The 24,770-nt window shown below is 34.2% G+C and overlaps 1 protein-coding gene across 1 annotated transcript; it reads left to right on the top strand.

Moving 5' to 3' along the window:
• Positions 1-237: 237 nt before the first annotated feature.
• LOC128554231 (semaphorin-5B-like) lies at positions 238-24,770 on the top strand. Its single transcript, XM_053535480.1, has 8 exons — positions 238-408; positions 543-611; positions 1,356-1,488; positions 1,729-1,857; positions 4,083-4,252; positions 22,420-22,590; positions 23,237-23,410; positions 24,136-24,770. Exons 5-8 carry the CDS (start codon positions 4,111-4,113, stop codon positions 24,492-24,494), a joined length of 846 nt encoding a protein of 281 aa, XP_053391455.1. The 5' UTR covers positions 238-408; positions 543-611; positions 1,356-1,488; positions 1,729-1,857; positions 4,083-4,110; the 3' UTR covers positions 24,495-24,770.

The raw sequence follows: 24,770 nt of genomic DNA, 5'->3' as shown, positions 1-24,770 counted from the left end.
AATGTTTGCTTACATTGACAATTTTTTCCATATGTTTGAAAAATTCCAACGCATCAGCGTTTGGTATTTGATTCAATTCCCTATGGAAGCATCGTTAGAGAAATATTGGAAGAAAGCATATTACTGGCTATGGAAATCTTCTTGCATCGATTTGAGAAGTGTATAAAATGAATATCATGAGAATGTTAATAATGAGAAATCTATTTTAAACCAGCTCAACAGGTTTCGCGTTTGGAGCAAAATATTACATAAAACAAATGAGTAATCCAAACTATTGCTTAAGAAACGGTGTTTCGTTTTACAATTAATTATCGTACAACTATTTCAGACGGGCTTGACTGTTACACCTGCACCAGTGCTACCCATATCTCCGAATGCAAGTCTACAACAACATGCAATGCAGGCGAGGTATTTTAAAGTATTTCGTTAACTAAATTTTTTTTTCTAAAGAATTTAATCTGAAATTGATCGAGTATTCAATGGTGGGTGTACTTTCCTTATTTGTCAGATGCACTTCGTCATTTCAGATCTTGTTATTTCAGATTTGCTTCTCTGATCATATTCAAACACCAAATGGAGTTCAATATTCGTTCGGATGTCGGCTGGATACGGTAACTTCTAATATTTCTTGTAAATTATCAGCTAGTATTATGGATTAAGCGGCCAAGTCTCACTCATTACATAACATCAAGTTTAAATGTACATATGGTCATATTAATTTGCTATTTTACAGATAAGAAGTTTGTACTTACAATAAGTGAATAAAAAAACTAATTGTGGCATAATAATGAGATTGCTATAATTTTGCATACACATGAAACTATTCAATAACGGCATTCGGCTATCCATATATATTGATATCTTCTTCTATTGCTGGCAATAAGTAATAGGTTCAGTTACTAAAAAAGATATAGAATCTGTCTATATTTCATTTTAAAATTATTATGTCAAAATTCATTTTTAAACGCTGCTCTTGTTAGTGTTTAAATAACTGAATATGGTAAAACTAAAACAAAAACTGAAATTTTGTCCCTTAATCATATCGTAATTTATATAATACTTCTTCTGTGGGAAAGCTCTTCCGTCCGTATCTAAATGGTTGCGGTCGCTTGCTTCCTAACCACAGTGCATGTGAGCTGAGCTCGTTAACTCAAATTTTGATATAATTATGATATAGGTATGCAAGACATCTGACCAGTTCGATAGGGGACGGTCAGTTTATCCTCGAGCCAACAAAAGAAATGCTGGAGGTGGCACCAAGTGTCTTTCTACACCATCAAAATGTTAAATAGTGATAAGGCATGTATCTGTCTTCATGACAGACATGTATAACCCACAAACTAAATGTCTTTCAGGAATGTAAAACTATTGTTGCGAAGGGTAACAATGTTGGGTCTGGGTCTCTAGTTGGAAGGTCAACAATGACGGGACCTTGTTTTGAATGTTGTAAGGAACAGCATTGTAACAGACAACTTTGTTTACATTCATGTAAGTTTATATGGTTCACATATTTCAAAGATTTTTGAAATTAAGAATATAACATATACTACTCTGCTAAAAGGACATATCCTGGGTAGTTCAAATTTTAAATGTAAAGTCAAAATAAACATGTTTTTGAACATCACTTTTTTACGAACCTTTCATATTAGAAAGCATCAATATTATCATCATGTTGTAAAAGAAACGGCTGATTGTAATTTACAAATTACAAATCGGTTTTATCACCAGTCTCAGAGAAAGAGTGTGCGGACAGTACGGAAATACACTGCTCAACTGTTGGAGCTTTGGTAGACATGTGTTCTGATACAGAAAAAGCAAACACGTTGTGTAGAAGATTTTGCGGCTTGTGTAATTATGGTAAGTTGATCTTTCGCTGAATTGTCCTTCATTACATGAATGGAATTAATACAAACAATTTTTTCTGGTTCGAAATTCAACAAAAGTCAATTAATCTGAAATTGTGGAAAACTATGCATTTTTGTACCTAAAGGCCTAACTAAAGTAAAGGAACGAGCTTGGGAGCCATCTGGTCTAGTCGAGTAATGACGGACAGGTTTTAGAACATCAAGTTTTCACTTGACATGGCTACAGGGGTCTAAATTAAAGCTAGTTTCTGTTAAAATTTCACTGTGGATGTAATTTTGACACTTTGGCAGGAAAAATGGGACAGCAGGTTGTACTGGTGAAATGAAGCTCAATTTTAATATTAGTAGCACTTCGAGGACACAGTCGTGTGATTTTGATCAAAGTAAGCAAACGTGACAACAGATCAGTTTTATCATAACTCTTTAAAATGAGTTAAGGATTTGTTCTCTGAAGTTTGGTAACTGTTTAAAAATTGTTAGTTTTATACAGAATGAATAGGGAATACTATTTACCTGATTGTGGCCTATAAGAAAATGTGGGCAAAAATTGAGATTTGTCCAGATATTGATATAAAAAGACAAGTTTGGCTGTTTTTTTTTTTTTTGTTTTTTTTTAATTGGGCTTATTGAAATTTTGCTAAACAATTGATAAAAAGCAAAAACACAAGAACATTTTCACTGTTTTGAGTGTACTTTTCTTTCCAATAGCACATTTACACACTAAATATTGCCCTTATAAAGCTTTCAGAGAAGAAATCTGGTATATTTCAAAGTGTAAGTGTATAACTTTCTTTCTAATCATTGTGAAAAATTACAAAATGGGACTAAAACCAGCTCAGGATAAAAGAACTGGTTAAAACTTTTGTCGCAACATCAATTTTGAAGGACAATTGTCACTGAGACATGCGTTACTGAAAATGCTATAGAACCTAGAAAACTGATTAAATCAAGCTGAATCGTGGTATTTTTCATGCAAATCTGTTACTGGTACTACACAAATGAAATTGATGCTATCACAGAAAACCAGTTTTTCTTATAGGCCTAACTAAAGTAAATGAATGAGTATGGGAGCCATCTTGTCTAGTCGCAAAATGGCGGACAAGTTTTTGAACACTAATTTTTCATTTTGCATGGCAACAGAGGTCTGAATTAAAGCTAGTTTCTGTTAAAATTTCATTGTGGATGTATTTTTGACATTTTTGTAGAAAAAAATTGGACAGCAGGTTGTATTTGGTGAAGTGAAGCTTAATTTTAGTACTTAATTTTAGTTGTACTTCCAAGTCACAGCAGTGTGATTTTGATGTGACCTTACAGTAAGCAAATGTGACACTTTTCTCTTCGTTTTATTTCAGTTTTATCATACTTTTTAAGAATGAGGTAAGGATTTATTCTCTGAAATAGGTCTAGCTATGTTTGGTAGCTCATTAAAAATGTCAGTTTTATATAGAATATATAGAGAAAACTATTTACCTGTTTCTGACCTAAACATACGTCCTTTACATCATAGATTCAGAGATAAGACTCCCACTTTGTTAATGTAAATTGTTTTGAACAGATAACTGGTCGCACTTGATAAACAGGGACATCATATATAGACCTTTGTAAGGTGGCTGATTTCTGACATCTCGTTCTTGCGAGTTGGCGCGTTTGCAGGGCGCCAGAACGCCAGGACTCCAGGACGACAATTATACGCGCCAAGACGCCAAACAAGGCATTTGTCGTTCTGGCGGGGGCGCCAACACGCTAAATTGGGAAGTTGTCGTCCTGGCGTTCTGGCGACTTAGCGCGTTTGCAGGGCGCCAAGACGCCAACCCGCCAGGACGACAATTATACGCGCCAAGACGACAAAATCCATATTTGTGGTTTTGGCGCGTTCACTTGTCGTCTTGGCGTGTTATCGTCTTGGCGCGTATAATTGTCGTCCTGGCGTCCTGGCGTTCTGGCGCCCTGCAAACGCGCCAATACGCCAGAACGAGATGGCAGAAATCAGCCACCATACCTTTGCCAGTCAGATTGGAGTAGTTTAAATGTAAAAGTTTGTAGAAATTTCGACATATTGAAAGAAAATTAGAAACTGTTAATTGAAGAGATCTCGACCTTTTCTTTTAATCAACGTTTCATTCTTTTCTATTTGAATGGTCGTAGCTTAGCTAAGTTGCATTATAGTGTATCATCGATATCATCTAGAAACTTGTAATAACTTCTTCTCTTACATAGTGAATGGACACTGGTCAAGTTGGTTTTCATGGTCAAATTGTCACGTGACTTGCGGGGCTGGAACTCAAACAGCGCTCGCAACTGCACAGAGCCAGCACCTTCCGGCGGAGGTCATTTCTGTGAGGGACAATCACTCGACACACAGGACTGTACAGAGGAACCTTGTCCAAGTAATTTAATTTATACCACAACTTTTGTGATAGAGATATAAGTTTACAATTTCTATCTTTCCTTTTACTTACATTTTTGTTTTGATATTGCACATACTTTAAAAACAATGGCCCAGTTGTTCAAAACTTTCGTTAAATATTTAACGAAGATATTTTCGTTAAATAGCTGAAGGCTCGTTAATTATTTTGTTAAATTTTGCTGTTAAACTGTTCGGTTGTTCAGAATTTTTAACAATAAAAGTTTTGTTAAATTAGCGCAGCTTCGTTAAATATTTCGTTAATTTTTTTCGTTAAAAAACCTGTTGTTGGTGAAACGTTAGTACAATAATTCTGTTAAACTATGCAGTTCAACGTTAAATTTAACACAAATTTTAATTCACCTCAGCAGGTACTTTAAAATGTTTGTTAAGACTTAACGAAGAAATTCAAGATGGCTACCATGTCTAAAAATTTCCCAATTATTTTCAAAACTTGTGTATTTCACAACATTTCTTTGAAACACATGCCTGAAACTTGTTTTGAGAGATTTTATCAACAGTTCTGATGATTTCATTTAGTTTTGAAGGACTGACAACACCAAACTCTTCAAGCATGCTATGTATAGTTAGTATCATACATACAATATAATAGGCCTGTGTAAAATAAAACTGATATAAGATAAGAGAAATTTTACTACTGGTATAGCATTTATAAAACAATATTCAATAAACAAATATTTCATCGTTATACTTCCTGACCTCGCTGAATATGGTTGAAATGCCAGATAGTTTATTGGAAAAGCCAGTAATGCTGAATAAGAGAAAAGCAGGAGATACCCCTTCTCATTAGTTCAGAAATACATGTTGATCTCCACTTCCTTTGCATTTATTTGCAATCGTAAACACAACCTCAAAAATAACAACAAATTTTGAAGTTGCTTACAACAATGAGAATATGACAAAGGAAAATCGATAGGTAAATACACAGTGCCTAACAATCAACTGTCCTATTTTTTTTTATAGAAATCTCTACTAAAATTCAAGTGCATACTTTTCTTTATTTACTAAATTATTTCGATTTTTTTCTGCTTACAACATATCAAAATAAAAAAAGTGAATGAGGCCCTGACAAGAGTAACAAAAAAACTTGATCCTGTGCAATTTCCCACCATCTAAAATGTTCTTTATTCTGTATAAAAACTACCCCAGGTGTATACTATGTACCTTTATTTCTCTTGCATAAACTGTTAATACTAATGAAAAACAGATATCTAAGTAAGAAACATGCTTGATTCATGTGCTGTATTTATAAAAGGGAGGTAATAAAAATTGTTACTTATTGCAATTAAATACCAACATTTAGAAGTATTAAAATATTTAAAGTGCCAATAAGTTTGGTAAAGTATATATTTTGAACATGTACCTATAGTTTTTATTTAAATTTGTATTAAAAACTCTTTGAATTGCCAAATTAGATACAGTATATTAAAAAAAATTGGACAGGTACAATATATGATTGACATTTATAATACTATGCAAAATAAATAAATTTATAATTATTAGAAGTAGCATGATTATGATAAATTATAACATGAGTGTGACCAAGAGCTTATAAAATCATCTGAAACAACCCCTCAAGTTAAATGTTGAGTGTCAAGCAAGGGAGTTACACGTACTTTTCCAACATCTTTGGTATAACACAACAGAGACACACAAAACCATGGTGTTCCATTAGGGCCAGCGCCTACTCCCAATGAGAATGAAGCGAAAAGGTATGACGGAAAGATAGCCAAGCGTGACAGTACAATGGCAACTGTACATTGTGATAACACGACAGTATGAAGGCGGAGCGCAAACAGTATGCTGGCATTTTTAAGTGCAACAGTACGATGGTGACAGCCTGTCATATTGTTGTGCTTTGCCATCGTACTATCACACTTCATCATCAGTGTCATGCTTCGCCATCGCACTGTCGCACTTAACCATTGTAGTATCACCATTGTACTGTCACACTTCACCATCGTACTGTCGCACTTCACCATCGTACTGTCATGCATAGCCATCTTATTGCCGTGCTTCACCATTTGCCATTGTACTGTCACACTTATCAATCGTACTGTTACGCTTCACCATCATACTGTCATACTTCACCATCGTACAATTTTGTCTTTGCGCTCACAGGGAGCAGGCGCTTGCCCTAATGGAACACCTTACATAACCATTGAGCCATTGAGGCAGTATATCTGCTGTGACTGTTTATTTAATATTCTTTATTTTGATGCCTATTTGGAAGTATTAAGTGGTTGTTTAAAGCAGGTGACTGCTTCAGACAAGTTGAAATAAGAATGTGAAGTCAGTTTGGGAAGTTAGCTGACTGGCTGCTTAAGAAAAGTGGCTGCTTAATAGGTGGCCATTTAGGCCGGTTCAACTGTAGTCACTTTCAAAATAAATGTTTAGTATCTGTACCTTCTTAGTGGTAAGTGTTATGAAGAGGGTTAGAGGTTATAACACACTAAATAGTTTTTGTTCTTTATTCTATATAAAATTAACCTATTTCCATTCTGTCCGCAGCACACATCAGGACCCATTTTAAATGTCTGTAAACTACATTTCTTGAAGAATATTGTCAGTGCTAAATACAAATCAAAAGAAAAGTGGGGGTCATGTCTGATGCAAGAAAAATATTTAGAAACTGCAAAATCAGCTAAAGAATGAAACCCCAAATTGGTGGTGTATGATCTAAGTTTCCATGAAATATTTTGTCATGTTGTTATTTCATTATGAAAATGCTAACTACATGTCCAGCATAGATCTGTCATGTGATTTTGGCAAAAAAATTTGCAAAGAAAATAAGGAAAATGGCTCTACAGAGCAAAAAAAAAAACTGAGGACTGTTTGAATCTGCTATTATGAGACTACCATTTTTTTCCCCGCAATTTTTCTATTAAGTGTCTGTATGCCTAGAGGTAGGCTAGCCACTAGACTGATAGTAAAGAATTAAATAAATGTCACAAAATTTCGGTTTTTTGTGATTTTCTTTTTGTTTTCCATATTAGTGACAAAATTAGTGCCAGTCTATTTTATAGAATCTGATATTGTCTCAGAGAAGTGACGGTAATGTTGGACCTAGGATAATATAGACTGGCTATATTTACAACTTTAAAAACAAAAATTAAATGAAAAATATCATAGTCAGGAGCTAGTCAATGTTAGATGTTGCAGGAAATTTTAAGAGAGGACCATGGATATGCATGACCTTAAGATGTTAATAATATGGTTACTTTATTCATTCAGAATATTTATTAACTCAAAATGCTGCCTCCAGAAATACTGCATAAGCATCACCATGATAACTATGGTTATTATTACATTTTAAACACCAACTCCCCCCAACTGCAAATCAAAGCTTATGTTTTTTAAATTTAAGTCATGATGTGAAATTAAAATTGCTGTTATATCTCTGCTTAAAGATATATATAAAATAGTACTTTTTAATGACTGCCATGTGAATTGAATTATGGTATCACACCTAATATCTGATAATCATTCTAACAAATGGTTACTTTTTTTTCAGTCTAAATGGCTGATGATTTAGATTTACCCAGACATCTCTGTTACAGCTATAAGTTGAACTTGGAAATGAATTTAGGCTGCTAATATACATGCATTCTAACAACATATTTTTGATAATACAGAATTATAAGTAGTTTGTTAAACACATTTTATGCAGTCAAGGGCCTTTTACATATATATCATAGTTATTTTATAAATCATAAAAAGATAAGCTATGAAATCTTACACTCACAAAGATCATGACATGCAAAATAATGGGGGACAGAATAGTTGAAAAGGAGAAAGCAGATGAAGGAGCTAGAAATTAGTTAGTTGCTGGATAGTTAGTGGAGTTTAAAATTGTTTAAATTTAACTATAAAATATAGAGAAATCTTTAACTTTGTTTAATCACAGCTGCTGCTTCCTGGACATGTCACAGGCTAGTCCACTGGCAAAGTATCTAGCTAGTACCTGCTTGGATTTGAAGTTAAATTCCACAAACATTACAGTGACTGTTGATATTAATTGCATGTACTGCATGCAAATAATTTAGTGAAAGGAAAATTAAGTTGGACTTTTTAGTTATTTTTCTGTCCACACTCATTTATACATAACATCTAGGTATGATACACCAAAAGAATTTTATTTTACATATGTGTAGGAGAATGTAATGAATGGTGGAGTAAGTAAAATGCTATCAGGTGCCACATTTACACAAATATATAGTTTACCTACTGAATAAGACTAGGGCTGATCTATATTTTCCAAATAATGCAACAGGATTTGAGAATATGATAAATATATATTTCAAAAGGGCACATATTTCCAGTTTCACTGGAAAAAATTAATAAGACAGCAGAAAGTAAAAATTCATACACTTGGACAAGGAATTTTTCATCTTTATTTTTTGTACATGCAATTCTATCTTATTTTTTCACTTTGTACCTTTGAATGATATAATACAGAAATGCCAAATCCTTATTACTTTGTCCAAAAAAAAGTTTGATATTGTTTACATGATTTGTTAGATACATAATAATTCTGGTAAAAATTTATGGTCACATATTATTAAATCAGCCGCATTTTAGCAGAAGAATTAAGCTAATTATTATTACATTTTGATATTTAATGTTTTCACTATTCATGATTTTACATACCTCCATGTGGTTTTATTCTGTCTAAAATCATAACATGGAATATTACTCTTGTGATAGTAATATCTCAGGCAATGAAATGGATTTTTAAATATATTCTATTATCTCCAAAAATTATTTTGGCTGATTCTCTGTTTCAGTTTGTATTTTACTAATAATTTTTATCTAAAAAGTCTGTCTGTAATAATATTACTGACAGACAGAGACTTTTTTTTTACAACCAGGTTCTAAAATACAAGTATCATAAAAGAGAACAATTTGATTAATTATATTCACTCAGGGATGTTTAGACCACCATTTAAAAATAAAACAATCACACAAGTCTACATTCCCACATGCATGTTTTGCAGTATGGTGTAAAATTACCCCCCTTTAATTGATATGCACTTGATATCAATGTGAAGTCATTTATAAATGATTTTCTGGAAATTAATAAGCTGAAAATTGATTCTCTCATTGTAAATAGACAAATTTGCAAAATGTAACCTTAAGTAACTTCATTTGAGAAATCTAAATACATCAAATACTAAATGTCATAGTCACTGAAAACATGCAGTTTTACTGCATTTGGGAATTGATGTTCCAATTTTCATGTAACAGACTGTTATTGAGGCACTTAAATTGTTTTTTAATGTAGCTGAAGTTTTGGGTAATGTTAAAATTATATTTTGCTGGAAATACTACGTAGTTAAAACAAGATACTAAATGCATCTAATAAATTGGAAAATACTCATATTAAGTTTTGAATTATGTGAATGGTGGTAATTTTTTGTTGTGGCATATATAGCAGCAAATGGTAAAATTGATATTAGTGGAATAAATACAAAATAACACATTTTGAGTCATTTCTGTCTACAAAATGATACTTGATGTAGCTTAATTTTCAACATTTTTTCTTTCAAAAAAGTGTAAAAATTATACTTTATATTGTTGGGATAAGAATTCAATCTTATAATCTGGCTTCAGAGTATTTAGATATGTCTGTAATTTAAATGTTTGACATAATCATACTGGTCACTTACATACTGAGGCAAAGTACATTTTTTTTCTTTGTATACTATACATTTTCATTTTTACCAAATTTTACAAATAGCTGTTTAATGTAGTATGGAACAAGCGTTATTACTTTTTGGTATAAATGTATAGCCTCAAACTTCTGGTAACACTTAAGGGGTCAAGTCTCATGTAAGATCTAAAGTGTTCTGATGCAGGACAAATTTGATATGAATATTTCTAAGCATTCTTATTTTTATTAAGCATAAAACTCTGCCTGAAAATGAGACAGAGTTTCATATGTAAATCCCAGGCACCTATCTTAAGGGTCAGTGCTACACTTTTGGACATTGCACATTTAATCAATTGTACCAAGAGCTTTAAATATATATACATTGTACTTCTTTGATTGTATTTAATGACATTTTTCACTTTTAATATATTCTGTTCAAAGACCTTTAGATTATTAATTTAGGGAAGTAATTCTGGTTTAATTTGCTAGACTAAAGTATATCTTCTAAAGTGAGTGATTATTAAAGATGACAATTAATATTCAAACAGGAACTAAAATGTACAAAATTAGAAATAAAAAATTGAGCCAAATTTCTATGTACAAATTGTAAAATGCATGTTTAATTTATTTTTACATCTTTTTGTGATTATTGCCTCTGTTTAAAACTTGGTTTTTAAAGCTGTATATTTCTACTAATTTCAATGAAAGATCTTTTTAAAACTCACAGTCTTTATCAACCATTTCATGATCAACAAAGGTTGATAGTTATATGAGCCGCACCATGATAAAACCAACATAGTGCGTTTGCATCCAGCATTGATCCAGACCAGACTGCGCGGATGCTGCTCGCTTTCAAAGCCTATTGCATTAGAGAAAATGTTAGCGAACAGCAAACCCACACTGTTGGTTTTCTAAGTCGCCATATGACCTAAAATTGTGTCAGTGCAACGTTAAACCCAACCAAAAAAAAAATGTTGGTTTTCCCATGGCGTGGCTCATGTATTTAGGAACATAAACTGCTGCTTTCTTTTTAATTTTAAAAGCAAATCTGTGTCATTCTTAAAAATAATTGTTTCTATATACCTAAATAATATTTGAGAAGTACAAGTGGTCAGAGATAACAGCTTCCACACGACACAAATCAAATTGACTGTCTAAATAAAAGAAAATAACAAAAAATATACCCCGAGGTGGGGCCTCAAAATCGAAGGGAGTTAATCTAGTCAGTACTTCCTTTGACATTTCTTGGAAGAAGATCTGGTCAAAGGGAAGTAACAGTTTTCCCATAGACTTACATTGTAATGTTTTGGGTTATAGCCCTTTCCTAACATTTAAACTTTTGATGCCACCTACCCAGGGTGAAAGAACTATTCAAGGCCTAAAAGAAAACAGCCAGAAATTTACATGTTGACCATCATTTTTGTGCACTTTTTTCACCCGAAATCAGTAACCCCCAGTCCGGCAGTGAATTTTTGTTTACATTTCATGAAAATACCAAATCACTAAAACAAGCAAAATTTTCAAACAAAATACACTTCAAATATTTTTTCCTCCATTAATCATGGCTTAGAACTTCAATTTAAGAAATAAAACAGTTTTCAAACATATTCAACAGATATTTCACCAATGAGAGACCACTTTACATCTTAAATATTTGTCTCGAAATACCATATACTTTTTCAACCAATCAAAGGCTATGTTAGTTATTTCCCTTTGACCTAAAGAGATACTTTTTTCTTTTTATATGAACAAAATATTGCTCAGAATGATAAAATAAACATTTACGAACTGAGATATGATTACCTTTTTACTCGGATACCCATATGCTGAAAATCGCTGACGAAATTTTGGTGGCGGGACCTGCCTGCATTCTGAGATAGAGATAATATTTCACTTGAATCAAGAAATCCATGATATTTCAGTCACCGTACTCCTATTATTTTACCCATATGGTTCAAATGAGGAATGCATACTAATAAATGTCCCGTCTAATTGCTTGCGTGTATATTTCATGAATACGCTGACATTTATGTCGACGTTGGGTCTATTTCTTACCCCACCCACCACCAAAATCGCGTGTTTTCATAGATTTTGCACCTTATGCGCCTATCAGACAACTTTAGGATGCAAGAGTGTAATCAAAACTGAACGAATATATAGCAATAAGTGGTACAGTCAAGAAAATTAATAAATTGAAATCTATATATGCGTTAAACGGACCCCGGGGAGCAGTCAAAATAAGCACCTGACGTCATGAAATTGTAGGAATTTGACTGCTGATGCTACATTCTACAGCTTGTATTAGAAAATATGACGTGCAGAACTTGTTAAAAGTGTAATGTCACTGTTAGATATTTACGTTTTACCAGACTGGCAAAAAAAAATGACATAAATCTTCATGTAGTCCCGAAGATTAAGGATAAAAGTAGGAAAATTCTCAAATGAACACTATTTTTAATGCCTTTTTCAGTTTCTGTAAAAGAAAAAATGCATTACAGGGGAAGCACCATGCATTTTTGCCAATGTGTTAACACAATCTAACGAAAAATGTCATTTAAGTTACTCAAAATAAACGGGACATCATAAAAATAGGCAAAAAATAAGTATTTTGCTATTAAAGGGAGGTAATTCAGATTCGTATTATCATCTATTGTCAATCGCGATTGATAAATTGTTTCCCTTTATGGTGAAATATCGTTCATTCCGTATTTCTCACATAATTAGCGATGTGCTAACGCAATTACGTGACTATATTTCAATAAATCGGCAGTTATTTTAACTATAAAGTCCCCTATTTACCGTTCAAATAAACCTTTGAAAGAGATACTTTTTTCATTTTTCGAAAATAGTACAGAAAATAAAGTAAAATTGACACCAGCGACTGTTTCAAATAGAGATTTGTCTAAATTTTATGCAAATTAACACAAAATGTATGAGAATGATCAAGATCAAGGTCCAGCTGTATCATTTCAGACATTCACTGGGCTTATACTTTTTATATAAAAAAGAACGCTATCTTTATTCTTTTTGCCAAATAATATTCATTTCTCGGATTTCCGATTTACACAGAGCTATCTGGTTCCAGTTATTGCTTACTGTATTCACAATTGTGCATATATAAGATTGAAATTCAGTCGAAATCATATAAATATGCATAGAACAGCATATACGCTGCAATATAGCTTTCTGAGGCAGAAAAGTACCTCTCCGTCACACCAGTACCAGTAGTAATCCCATTTTTATGATAAATTTTCATGAAAAATCTATGTGAAGACACGTTTTATGTTTTAAAAGTTTTAAACCAGACACTATCATGCAAATAAAACACATTCATCGTGTATTTCTCTGTTTACAGCCACCCACATGGCATGGCAATATAGCAATTCAGGGTGCCCTTTAGGTCAAAGGGAAGTAACAGTTTTCCCATAGACTTACATTGTAATGTTTTGGGTTATAGCCCTTTCCTAACATTTAAACTTTTGATGCCACCTACCCAGGGTGAAAGAACTATTCAAGGCCTAAAAGAAAACAGCCAGAAATTTACATGTTGACCATCATTTTTGTGCACTTTTTTCACCCGAAAGTCAGTAACCCCCAGTCCGGCAGTGAATTTTTGTTTACATTTCATGAAAATACCAAATCACTAAAACAAGCAAAATTTTCAAACAAAATACACTTCAAATATTTTTTCCTCCATTAATCATGGCTTAGAACTTCAATTTAAGAAATAAAACAGTTTTCAAACATATTCAACAGATATTTCACCAATGAGAGACCACTTTACATCTTAAATATTTGTCTCGAAATACCATATACTTTTTCAACCAATCAAAGGCTATGTTAGTTATTTCCCTTTGACCTCTATGTAATGTAGTTTTACATAAAATTGGAATAATAACAAAAGTGCTTGGATAATAACCTTGATATAACTTGCAGAATTATACCTGAATGTGGATGTATTGCAAATAACTAGGATATATTGGGATATGAAGTGGATAAACTTTGGAGAATAACAAAAGAGAAGGTAGCGAAAACGTGTGACAAAATATGAAAGATTACTGGCACTTTACATGGTGTTGACTTGTTGTTTTGTATTTTGAACTAGAACAACAATCAACTAAATGTGCTGTCGTCAGTAAAGTCTACAAAAACAAGTGTCAGTCAGTGACATTACTAGTTAAAAGAAAGAGGGACTGCATAAAAATTATATGCAAGAATGGACAACATGAAAAGCTATTAGCTACACAAAAGGCCAAGGTAACACATTTTTTGGTATTGAAGCATTTTTTTTCAATGTTATAAGAGGAAGTGTAAAAAGTGGTGTATTATGGGATATGATGTCCTTGTTAAATTTTTAATGATTCGTTAAAATTTTTAACATTTCGTTAAATGATTTAACGTTTCGTTAGCTAACAAAATTTTTAACAGCACTTTCAACAACTGAAAATTTAACATTTCGTTAGCTAACGTAATAATCAAAATTTAACGACCGTTAACTTAACGATTCGTTAAATTTAACGAAAGTTTTGAACAACTGGGCCAATATGTTCATTTCGTTCACTACCGACAGTTCTCTCGGAATCATATATCTATTCTATTTACAACCTCAAACAGTGGCGCTCGCGATAAATTTTCGCACTTTCGGGAAAGGAGACGGTATCCGTTAGGTAAGTGTTCATGAAACCATAACCGTGTGCAACAAACGAGAAACGTGTAAATGAAATACGCATGCGCACAGTTAAACGAGAACCGTGAAACGAGAGTTTATTGTACATGAGCAGCAATAAAAGAAACGATAACCGTGACAAAATCATAATCGTTACATTCAATGAAGACATTATAATCTATTACCATGAAGGGTATGTTTTATTTTATTTTATTAGTTTATTTGAGTCTCTTCCATTTACATTTACATAAAAATGCATATAAAAAAGAAAACTACATGTAAATGGCCGTTCGTATAGATAAATTATAAGAGACTATACAAATATCATATCACATTTTAACTATACAATAATAGCACTGGCAGAGTGTCTTGCAGCGTCAAGCAACCCCCAATTACACCCCAACACACAGTCCAGCGTCTATCGATCAAAGCGCATAACAACTGCTTTCGCTATGCCCTTCCATCAACAGAAGCATAACCCCCTGGCAATCCACCTCAAAACCCCGTCCCACGTTTCAACACTACAAGATCAGTGATCTTACATTATTAAAAGTCAGGCAATCTGTGTTAATCCTACCATTGGTTTCATAGTTAAAAACTGCCATAGAAATGTACATTAAAACACTGAGTTAAAAAAAGACTATTGCCAAATTAAGAAACGTCTTAAGACTTTTTCATTTCAGACCAGGCCTAAAATGAACTGATTCGCACAGCCTGCATGCACTCTTATAAAACAAGTCATTCATAAAGACAATACTGCATCACTAATATTTACTGAATTATGTAAAATCTATACCATTATTTTAAAAGAAAACCTATGTTATTTACACAATTGGTGCAGAACATCCTTTTTGTAGTTCTTCTTGTATAATGTGCGATTTTTTTGTACTAAATATGTTTGTTATTATACATGAAAACCTTCTACTGTTTATACATATTAACACTTTTTAAAACACAATATCTAAATTGTGGCTTATTTACACCTAAAAAAGTTTCGTCTCTGTAAAATTGAAAAGCAGGTTTTGGCAAAAATTCTATCAACGATTTATTTGTAAAAAGTGCAACTACTTTTTCTTCAAAAAGCAGGGCTTGAAAACCTGGAACTATTTCAGTTGCATTTTCAAACATAATCAGTCTTAAGTCTTCATATAGTGAATATTCAAGAATAACATGTCTCTCATCTTCTAAAATCCGACAAAATGGACATAAGCGCTGATGTACACATAAACCTTCATATCTTCCGGTCTCAAGTTTGATTGGTGCCACACCACGTCTAAATTTACATAAGGCTGATCGATGTTTTAAGGGCAAAAGAATAGTACAATATTTCCCCACACCATACTCTTGTTTAAAGGTACAAGTAAGCTTATATTTCACAGAAATAAACATAATCTAGCAAAAAATATCTTTTTTCATTGTTCATTTTCAGTATGTGATGTAGAACATGTCTTAAAGGCGTGTACCTCCATAGTTTGGCTAAAATGATCTTATTTTGAAATTAAAGTTTGGTCATATGGTGTGCATTGGTGCAATATTTATAGGTTATTAGCTTTGTATCGGAAAATGTGCACGAGTTCTTCAGCGGAAATATTGCGCGACTTTAGGAGCGTAATATTCTTCCGCTAAAGAACGAGTGCATATTTCCTGATGCAAAGATAATAACCTTTTTATTACATACACATCTACACGTATAAATATAATGTAAATATCATAAATTTGTTCAATAGCCTGAATAGGATTGACAATATTGAACTAAACAGAAAAAAGTAGTGCAACAACAAACACTGAATTACGTCACGCACCCGATATGAAATTCAGGCGTCAGTGTATGGAAAAATATTGACGTTTCCGGTACTATTGTAACTTAACGGGGAATAGAAACGAGTATGTAATAAGAGTTTTTATTTCTAAACTAATTTAAAAAAAATACCAAATCAAGAAAAACATGCCTTATTCGAGAATCGTACCCAGGCCGTCGCGGCAGTTAAAGCTTTCTCGCCGTCATCACCACCACACACCAAATGAACATGTTTTTAACGATTGTTGAAAATAGATATTTTCAATAAATCCGGAGGCTGGTGCCTTAAAACGCGACTGTGCGATTACTCTCAATGAAAATATCTTAAAATGAAAATACATAGGATGGATTTTGTCCACATACTAAAAATTCAGCGGAAGGAGTTTTGTCCTCTTTTATACTTAGTTTTTGCTAGAGAGCTACTTTGTTATGAAAACTATCACATGGTACAGAATATAGTGGGAAGAGTTGGTCCGGGTAAATGTTCAAGTCTTACGTCACATGGTCAGCATGATTAGGAATGTCAAAGAACGCAGATGTGTATAGAAAGTATGCCACATGGGATACTAGACCGTGGGGCCGAAACTTTTATCAAGAATCTTAGCATCCTGACATCGCCTTTAAATTGCGTTATCAGCAATTAATCAACATTGTCATCAAAATCTATATATACATGAGCCATACCATGAGAAAATAAGCATAGTGGTTTGAGACCGGCATGATCCTGACCAGACTGAGCGGAAGCGCAGGCTAGTCTGGATCCATGCTGGTCGCAAAGCCACTTCTCATGGCGCGGCTCAAATAGTAATAATGCGACACCACTTTTCTTATTTAAGGAACTTCACTTCAAACTTGTTATATTTAAAATTCTAACACGGCCAGCAAATAACCTACATACATGTAGAATAAAATCTATCTCGGCTTTCTTCAATGGTCGACGCGAGTGCAATGAGTTCATCCAATCCAGGTGCGTAATACAGTCGTTAAAGTAGCTTCAATTTTTTTCGCACTGTTGATACTAGTATGTCGTGCTAGAACCGAAGTAACAAGTTTCCAAGTGTGATTTATCGTAGAATAACCCGAGTTTTTCGTTCTTATGCGAATCAATATATCACTGAGGCCTACGATAAACCACTATTGGGAGCTTATTATTTCTTGAATATTAAATAACTTTAACTGACTTTCACAAAAATACACTGCATAGAGAGAGTATACACAGCTTTCATTTCAGTTCAGCGAGATAACCCAGGGAGCTGGTATGTAGATTGGATGGGGGTTTGTTATGTTTTATAGTTAAGGATCTGTCAATTATTAAAGTAAAGTGTTACGTTTCGTGCTGGTCAATATGGAGTTTCGCTATGCAGCCGAAATAAAATGATACACAGAGCATTTTGCTTCCAACACACATTTTCAAATCGTTATCTTTAAATGCTGACACCATAACTTGCGTTGATGAAATACACATATTTTATCTGCAGTCGCGGTAATAGCGTTATAACGAATCTACATTGAAACTGTTCATCTTGAAAGTGTTACATATGGCGAATACAAATAACAAAAAATGCAATTTCGAAGCAATTTTCTTTTCGAATGAATGAATTTAAGAAATTTGGAAACGATTGGTCTTATTTTGTCGACATGAATGTCGGAGAGAAAAGAGGAAGAATGAGATAAAACCTTGCTCTGGTATATTATTCGTTGAAAATTTACAGGAATACGGTTGTATCTTCGTTTTGAACTGTTTGGATGCATAAAAATAGAATATTACATAAATTTACCTGTTGTTCTTCACTTTCAAATGATATGGATAATTATGTCATATACGAGGGGTGTTCCAAAAATAATGTCATTTGTGTTTTATTTCGCGGAAATCGTGTCATGTGTACACAAAACCACCTCGTGTCGATAGAACGATCACTGAATCGTAACATAGGTAAATATCGCGCTCACACGTTCACTGACTTTGGTACAGTGTACATTGCTTTATAGCGTATTCATTACACTTTACATAAAATGACTGGGAAAAGAGCTGAAAATGTGCTTGAAATTAGGGCCTACATAAAAGGTAGGTCGCTACTCGGCATGAAGCTTGTAGATATTCACCGTGAGATGTGCGACATTTATGGGGAAGGTCAAATGTCTCATAGGACTATTTGTAGGTGGGTAGCTAAATTTAGGACCGGACAGCAGCAACTCAAAGATGCTGCTCTCACAGATCGTCCTGCAACAACTACGTCGAAAGGTAACATCGAAAAAATCCTCAATTTGCGAAAAAAGGATGCCCGATTCACCGTAAGGCAATTGGCCCGACTGACAAACTTGGAATTTTGAAGAAACACCTAAAACTTAGAAAAATAAATGCAAGATGGATACCCAATTTGTTAACAGATGAACAAAAGAGGACCCGTGTAACAATGGCAAAAGAACTTCTGAACATGTACCTAAAATACAGCAAAAAGGTTTTTGATAATATAGTTACTGGTAATGGAACCTGGGTTTATTATTTTGAACCAAAGCGGAAGTATTCCAACCGAATTTGGGTCACCAAAAATGCGAGACGCCCAAATATTGCCAAACGAATACGAAGGGTCATATTTCACTCATAAGGGTCCAATCATTCAAATTCCGGTACCAAAAGGCAGTACGGTCATAGGAAAATTCTATGAAAAAAGTTGTTCTAAAACAATTGAAGAACTACTACAAAAGTCGCCGCCCCAAAACAGGACTTAAGTACCTCCGACGTTTGCATGGTAATGCACCCGCTCACAAGGCACGCATTGTGACCGAGTTTTTGGAGTCAGAGGTTACCGTCCTTCCACACCCTCCGTTTTCGCCAGACCTGGCCCCCCTGCGACTATTTTCTGTTTCCCAGACTTAAATATCATCCGTCTGGAAAGAGATACAAATCGAGAAATGCCCTTGGATCTGCAGTTTATCAGTATCTGATGGGTGTTCCCATAGTAGAGTATGAACAATGCTTCCAAAAGAGGATTGACCGGCTCAAAAGGTGTATTCAGGCTGACGAAGAGTATTTTGAAAGGCAGAGCAAGTTAAAATGATCAGAACATTTGCAGTATAGGAGAACCGATGCAAGTGACATTACTTTTGGAACAACCCTCGTATTGCATGATCATATCCAAATGCACTCAACTTACAGAATGTGTAGTCACACTATTCCATGCAAACAGAGTACATATAATCCTTTGTGTATTTTATTGAAAAACATGTATGCTAAAAATCTAAAACACTTTACACTCGTAGTATCAAGCAAAATTCTTTGAAGAAAGCAACTAAAATAAAAAGAGGCGATCAGCTGTTTAGAAGTCAAAGGTATAATAGAAATCAGTGGAAAAAAAAATGTCGCTTGCCAATTTTGTGTACTTGCAAAATATCCTAATTAACGGTTTTAATCGATTGGTGTGATCATCCATTCAAACTCAGTCACAACTGATCTATGCATGTGTTTCTACTTTAAATTGATCTTATCTTTTAACTGTGTTACGACGTAAAGTTAAGACTGATGTGTGATTTGGTGAAAATTGCATTTATTTTCTTTTTGTGTTTTATTATGACTCGTAAAAAATAATGAAATAAAGTGCAACAATAAATATATGGCATTCCAAATATGCCCAGTCCTTTCCGATCAACGTGTTTTGTGCGCTGACTCACATTTTGTCTTTCTTTCATTGTAAAACAAAAAATCATTTTTCATTCCCAATTGAAAAATGAAATACAAGAAATACTTAAATAATACCCAATAATAAATAAATTAGAGATCCTTTCCGATTTTCAATCCTTTTCGATAAGCGTGATTTATACGCTGATGTGTATATATATGTGATTTATCTAAAAATGAAGACAGAAACTTTTGTACATCTATTTTCTGTTTCAACTATTTAGTAAAATATCAGGTAATAATCAAATAAATCACAAAACAGACATAGCAGACCGTTTCAGACCATTTCATGCACCGACTCATATATTGTCTTTTATTCGTAAAAACTGTTAGATCAATATTTACTTTTATTTGCATAATTTATTTTCTCTTTAAATAATGAAATGAAATATGAACAATATTTCGATTGCATCGAATAATAAACTTGTGACAGACATTTTTCGATAATATTAAGACCTTTCTAGTAACTCGTCATACCGGATGTTAATGGTGAATTACATTTTCATCATTTCAAAGTAGAATGAATTGCAGTTATATTGTCATACGGCCTAGTTAGCGACACATGACTGACATCGGCGGTAGTGGCCCTAAAAAGAGTACAGCAACCGAAGATAGATCATCTCGTTGAGCTACCACTGTCGACTGCGCATCCTGTTGCCGGGGCACTTGGGTTCACCGTTCTCCATCTTCGACGTCTACCGGCTTTTACCTTTGCTTTTACCTGAGCTGGATGTCCATGACTATATATGGTACACGGGCGTGTTCATCTGGCAGGATGAGTCGCAGGGGTGTGCGACCTTTCATCCGACGTTTTTATCAACTACCGATAGGTGTGGAAGAATAAATGGCCGGTATATAAGGGAGCATGATCGGCTGGATCGATTATACTTGGATTGATCTACGGATTAACCTACGGGAGAGCAGAAGACTGGCGTTCCGGCTGGCAACGACGATGAGCAGGCTGCAGGGACAACGGGGATAGCTACAACGAGATGGCATATCATCGACCATCACGTTTTAACACCATGAGGGCGGCGGCGAGGCGAATAAATTTAGCAACCAGAAGGAGTAGTACACCATCACTTAAGCTAGAAGACGGAACTGAAGTCAACATAACTGTGTCATCAAAAGTCGGATAAACCACAGTTAATGCCATGAGATGACCCAAGTATCAACAACGTTAGAAGACAACAACTTTAGAAGACGAACTACTAGACAATTCAACTTTAGACGAAAACTTAGACGACCACTTCAATTTTAGATGAAAATTTAGATGACCAACCAACTTTAGATGATAACTTTAGAAGATAATAATATTAGAGAATGCTCGCCCATATGGGAATACCCGGTGGCGAGGGTAAATAAACGGACTACTACTACTACTAACCGTTACTTACTTCTCCTGAGCTCCCGCCGCGCGCACATCGCGAGAAGGCATGCGGCTCCACCGGAAGTCACCATAACTATATTGATGTCAGCGGGTGGAGTCGTAACGAAGGGCGGGAGCAGTGGTCCTAAGAAGGGTGGTTTACCTCCTCAGTTCAGAGTTGTTCACGTACGCAGAACAGGGTACTCCGAGAGGATTACGACAGATCAGCATGAAAAGACGCCCGTCGACACTCTACGATGAAGACGAAGGCGCAGATATTCTCGTTCATATGGGCTTGTACCCGGCAGCGAGTATAAATAAACTCAACTATCATGATCTAACCGTTACTTAACGGGAAACGGGAACCATTTCAGAACCGTTTGGAAAGCGTTTACGAACGAGATTGCACCGAATTTATTTATTTATCTATTTATTTGGGTTTTACGGCGCACCAACACAATATAGGTTATATGGCGCCAAACAGGACTACAAATTTTGGTTTCACATCTCATTTACATCGAAATAAAAACATAAGGTATGGAATCAAAATTTGCATACCTGCTGGAATCACAGAGTTGCAGCAAGATTGCACCGAAATTTATCGCGAGCGCCTTTTCTGAAAAAAATGTCAATCAAAAACTTTGGAATGGTTTGCTAACGAGCAAATAATTTTTAGAGTAAATTGTGTAAGCATGTAATTTTTACATCCTTACTGTCAGAAATTTTAGCTTTGATGAAACATATACAGTGTTACTTTGTATTTGTTGTGTATGTTTACTTCTTTTCTCGGTTTTGAAGATAATGCGCTCTATTATGATTTTAGCAAAATATTTGCTGAGGTAGTTTAATATATCGAAATTTGTTAAGGGTAAGATATTTGATCATTCTATATATTCAAAGCCGATCTGATTAAAAGAGTTTCATTCACACAAATGGACTTAAATGCATTTGCAAACATTTTTCATAGTACATGGATCATGGGCTGGCTGGACACCCTGGGGAAGTTGTAGTGTTACATGTGGCATAGGTTTACAGAGAAGGGATAGATCATGCTCAAACCCGTATCCTGACAGGTTTGGAGACCACTGCTACGGGGATTCAAGAGATGACAAAATTTGTCTTACAAATGCATGTGCAGGTAATATCTACTCATTATTTCGCTGAGTTATCAATATATGTGTTTTAAGCCCGTACATATTTTAATAATTTGTTAACAAAAAATGTTCATGAGACAGTATTCATTTATATGTACATTAGTTGATTATGACAGATATGCCATACGAACAGTGAGAACATGCTATCGATCTAAGCAAGCAGGTTATAAGAAATAGATAATTTGAAGTTATTCCGATCATATGTTTAGTATAGCACAAGTGCTCAAGAAGTCTAATCTTTACCCATTTTCCCAAATAAAGAATTATACAGCAAGTCTTAATATATAAATAATTTCAGACGGTAGTTGGGCAGACTGGTCAGTCTGGGGTACCTGTAGTAGAACCTGCGGCGATGGTATTAAAACACGCTCAAGGACCTGTGATAATCCACTACCGTCAATACAAGGAAAATATTGCCAAGGTGATCCATATGCAGTCTTTTTTGATATGATCCGCTGTACAGTTTATATCTTTGCTAGAAATTTAGATGACCGTGACTGACAAACTATATCAGTGCACTGAAATTCTATAAATGTACTGAGCAGCTTTCAAGCATGGTTATTACAATTATATACCTGTTTTGTTAAGGAAACAAAGTTATCCATGCATGTTTTGTTTACCTGCAGGTAGAGACAGACGGAGGATGGAGTACTTGGACTGAATGGACACACTGTAGCGCTACCTGTAACACAGGCATAAGGTCACGTTTGCGGGACTGTGATAGGCCTTTTCCGTCTTCCGGTGGGAAGTTCTGTCCGGGTAGCCCATATGATGTACAACAGTGTGTCATTAAACCTTGTCCAAGTAAGTCTGGCTTTATTTTACTTCTCTTACTTCAAACATTAATATTAGTAGGATAAGAGAGTTCTGAATGTTTCAAAAACTGGAAGTGATATCGTAACGTCATTTATCCGGAAAACGTAGAATAAAGCCTGGATGTGGCGTACCGAAATAAAATTCATTCGATATATTAATGCCATTCGCCGAGTAAATGTATTACAACAACAGCGTTACTATCTTTTTAAATCAATAACCTCATATCAAAAGGTACATGTCAAAAATGTCTTAAAATCAGCTTGCAATTTATGGATCACATTGATTATTTGCAAATAACTTAAAAGACAAGCACAGCGAAAATATTATCAAGATTGTGATTTCCCACATTATGAAATACTGTGTGCGGTCCAAATATTTCAGATCAGTCAAGCAAATAAACGAGCACATACCCCTTTCTTTTTAATTTTCCGAATCTTCTAAGTATATTGTGAATTTTGAAAAGTCAAGGTTTCATCAGTAGAAATATTTTTATTCGAACGTACAGTAAGCAACAATAAAAATAATAGTATCTTAAGAATCCTGTTGGACAAAAACAGTTTAATTTAATGACAAAACATCTTTTAAAAGGGATTTCTTTAATGACGTAACTATTAGTAATTTTATTTATAGTTATATACAATATGAAGATGTCTTTTATACATACCTTGTTAAGTTAAACTTTATTTTCTTTTTCTTTCTTGAAACTGTTTCAGGAAAACTTTCCGCTTTTACTGCAAAGCAGCCGAGTAGTGGATATTGCCGAAAAACTTATGGTATATTTCATTGGACGTCTAAAGTTATTTTTTGTTACGTATCATTCAAAAACGTTGTATTGAATGAGGGAAATCGCTATCATAACGGTAACTTCACTTGCCTGTATCCAGGTCTGTACTATTTTGAAGCTTATCTTACTGCACAAAATAAAGGGAGTAACCATTTTCAATGTATGATTCTAAAAAATGCTCGGCCTGTAATCTTTTTTTATCAAATAAATCCAGACAAAACTGGCAACGGAACTCTCTCTACAACAGGATCAACCACCTTGCATCTTAAAAAAGGGAGACGTTGTTAACGTACGTTGTACACATGAAATTAACCAGCTGCACTCTACCTCAGCGTTCAGCGGATTTCTTGTTAGTCCGGATCTATAGCTGTGTTTCCGCCTTGAAATGTTGATAGAAGTTATACTGGCAATGATGCCTCGCCTTGTTTGCAGATATAGACTCATTCCTAAATTTTGTATGCTTTAGTTATTTCTTTTTTTTTCTTTCAAATTTAGTCCCATGCTATTCTCTAAATTATTGTTAAGGCCAATTAGCAAAATAAACTAACAGAAACTTTTAGAGTA

This window comes from Mercenaria mercenaria, unplaced genomic scaffold (assembly GCF_021730395.1).
Source record: "Mercenaria mercenaria strain notata unplaced genomic scaffold, MADL_Memer_1 contig_4852, whole genome shotgun sequence".
In the NCBI taxonomy this organism is placed as follows: domain Eukaryota; kingdom Metazoa; phylum Mollusca; class Bivalvia; order Venerida; family Veneridae; genus Mercenaria; species Mercenaria mercenaria.
Note: the sequence above shows the minus strand (reverse complement) of the source record. Positions and strands in the feature narration are given on the sequence as shown.

Excerpts from the sequence above, each read along its gene's own strand:
- LOC128554231 (XM_053535480.1), top strand. The coding sequence starts at position 4,111 with ATGGTCAAATTGTCACGTGACTTGCGGGGCTGGAACTCAAACAGCGCT. Across the intron at positions 4,253-22,419 it reads TACAGAGGAACCTTGTCCAA|TACATGGATCATGGGCTGGC; the intron begins GTAATTTAATTT and ends CATTTTTCATAG. Across the intron at positions 23,411-24,135 it reads TGTCATTAAACCTTGTCCAA|GAAAACTTTCCGCTTTTACT; the intron begins GTAAGTCTGGCT and ends AAACTGTTTCAG.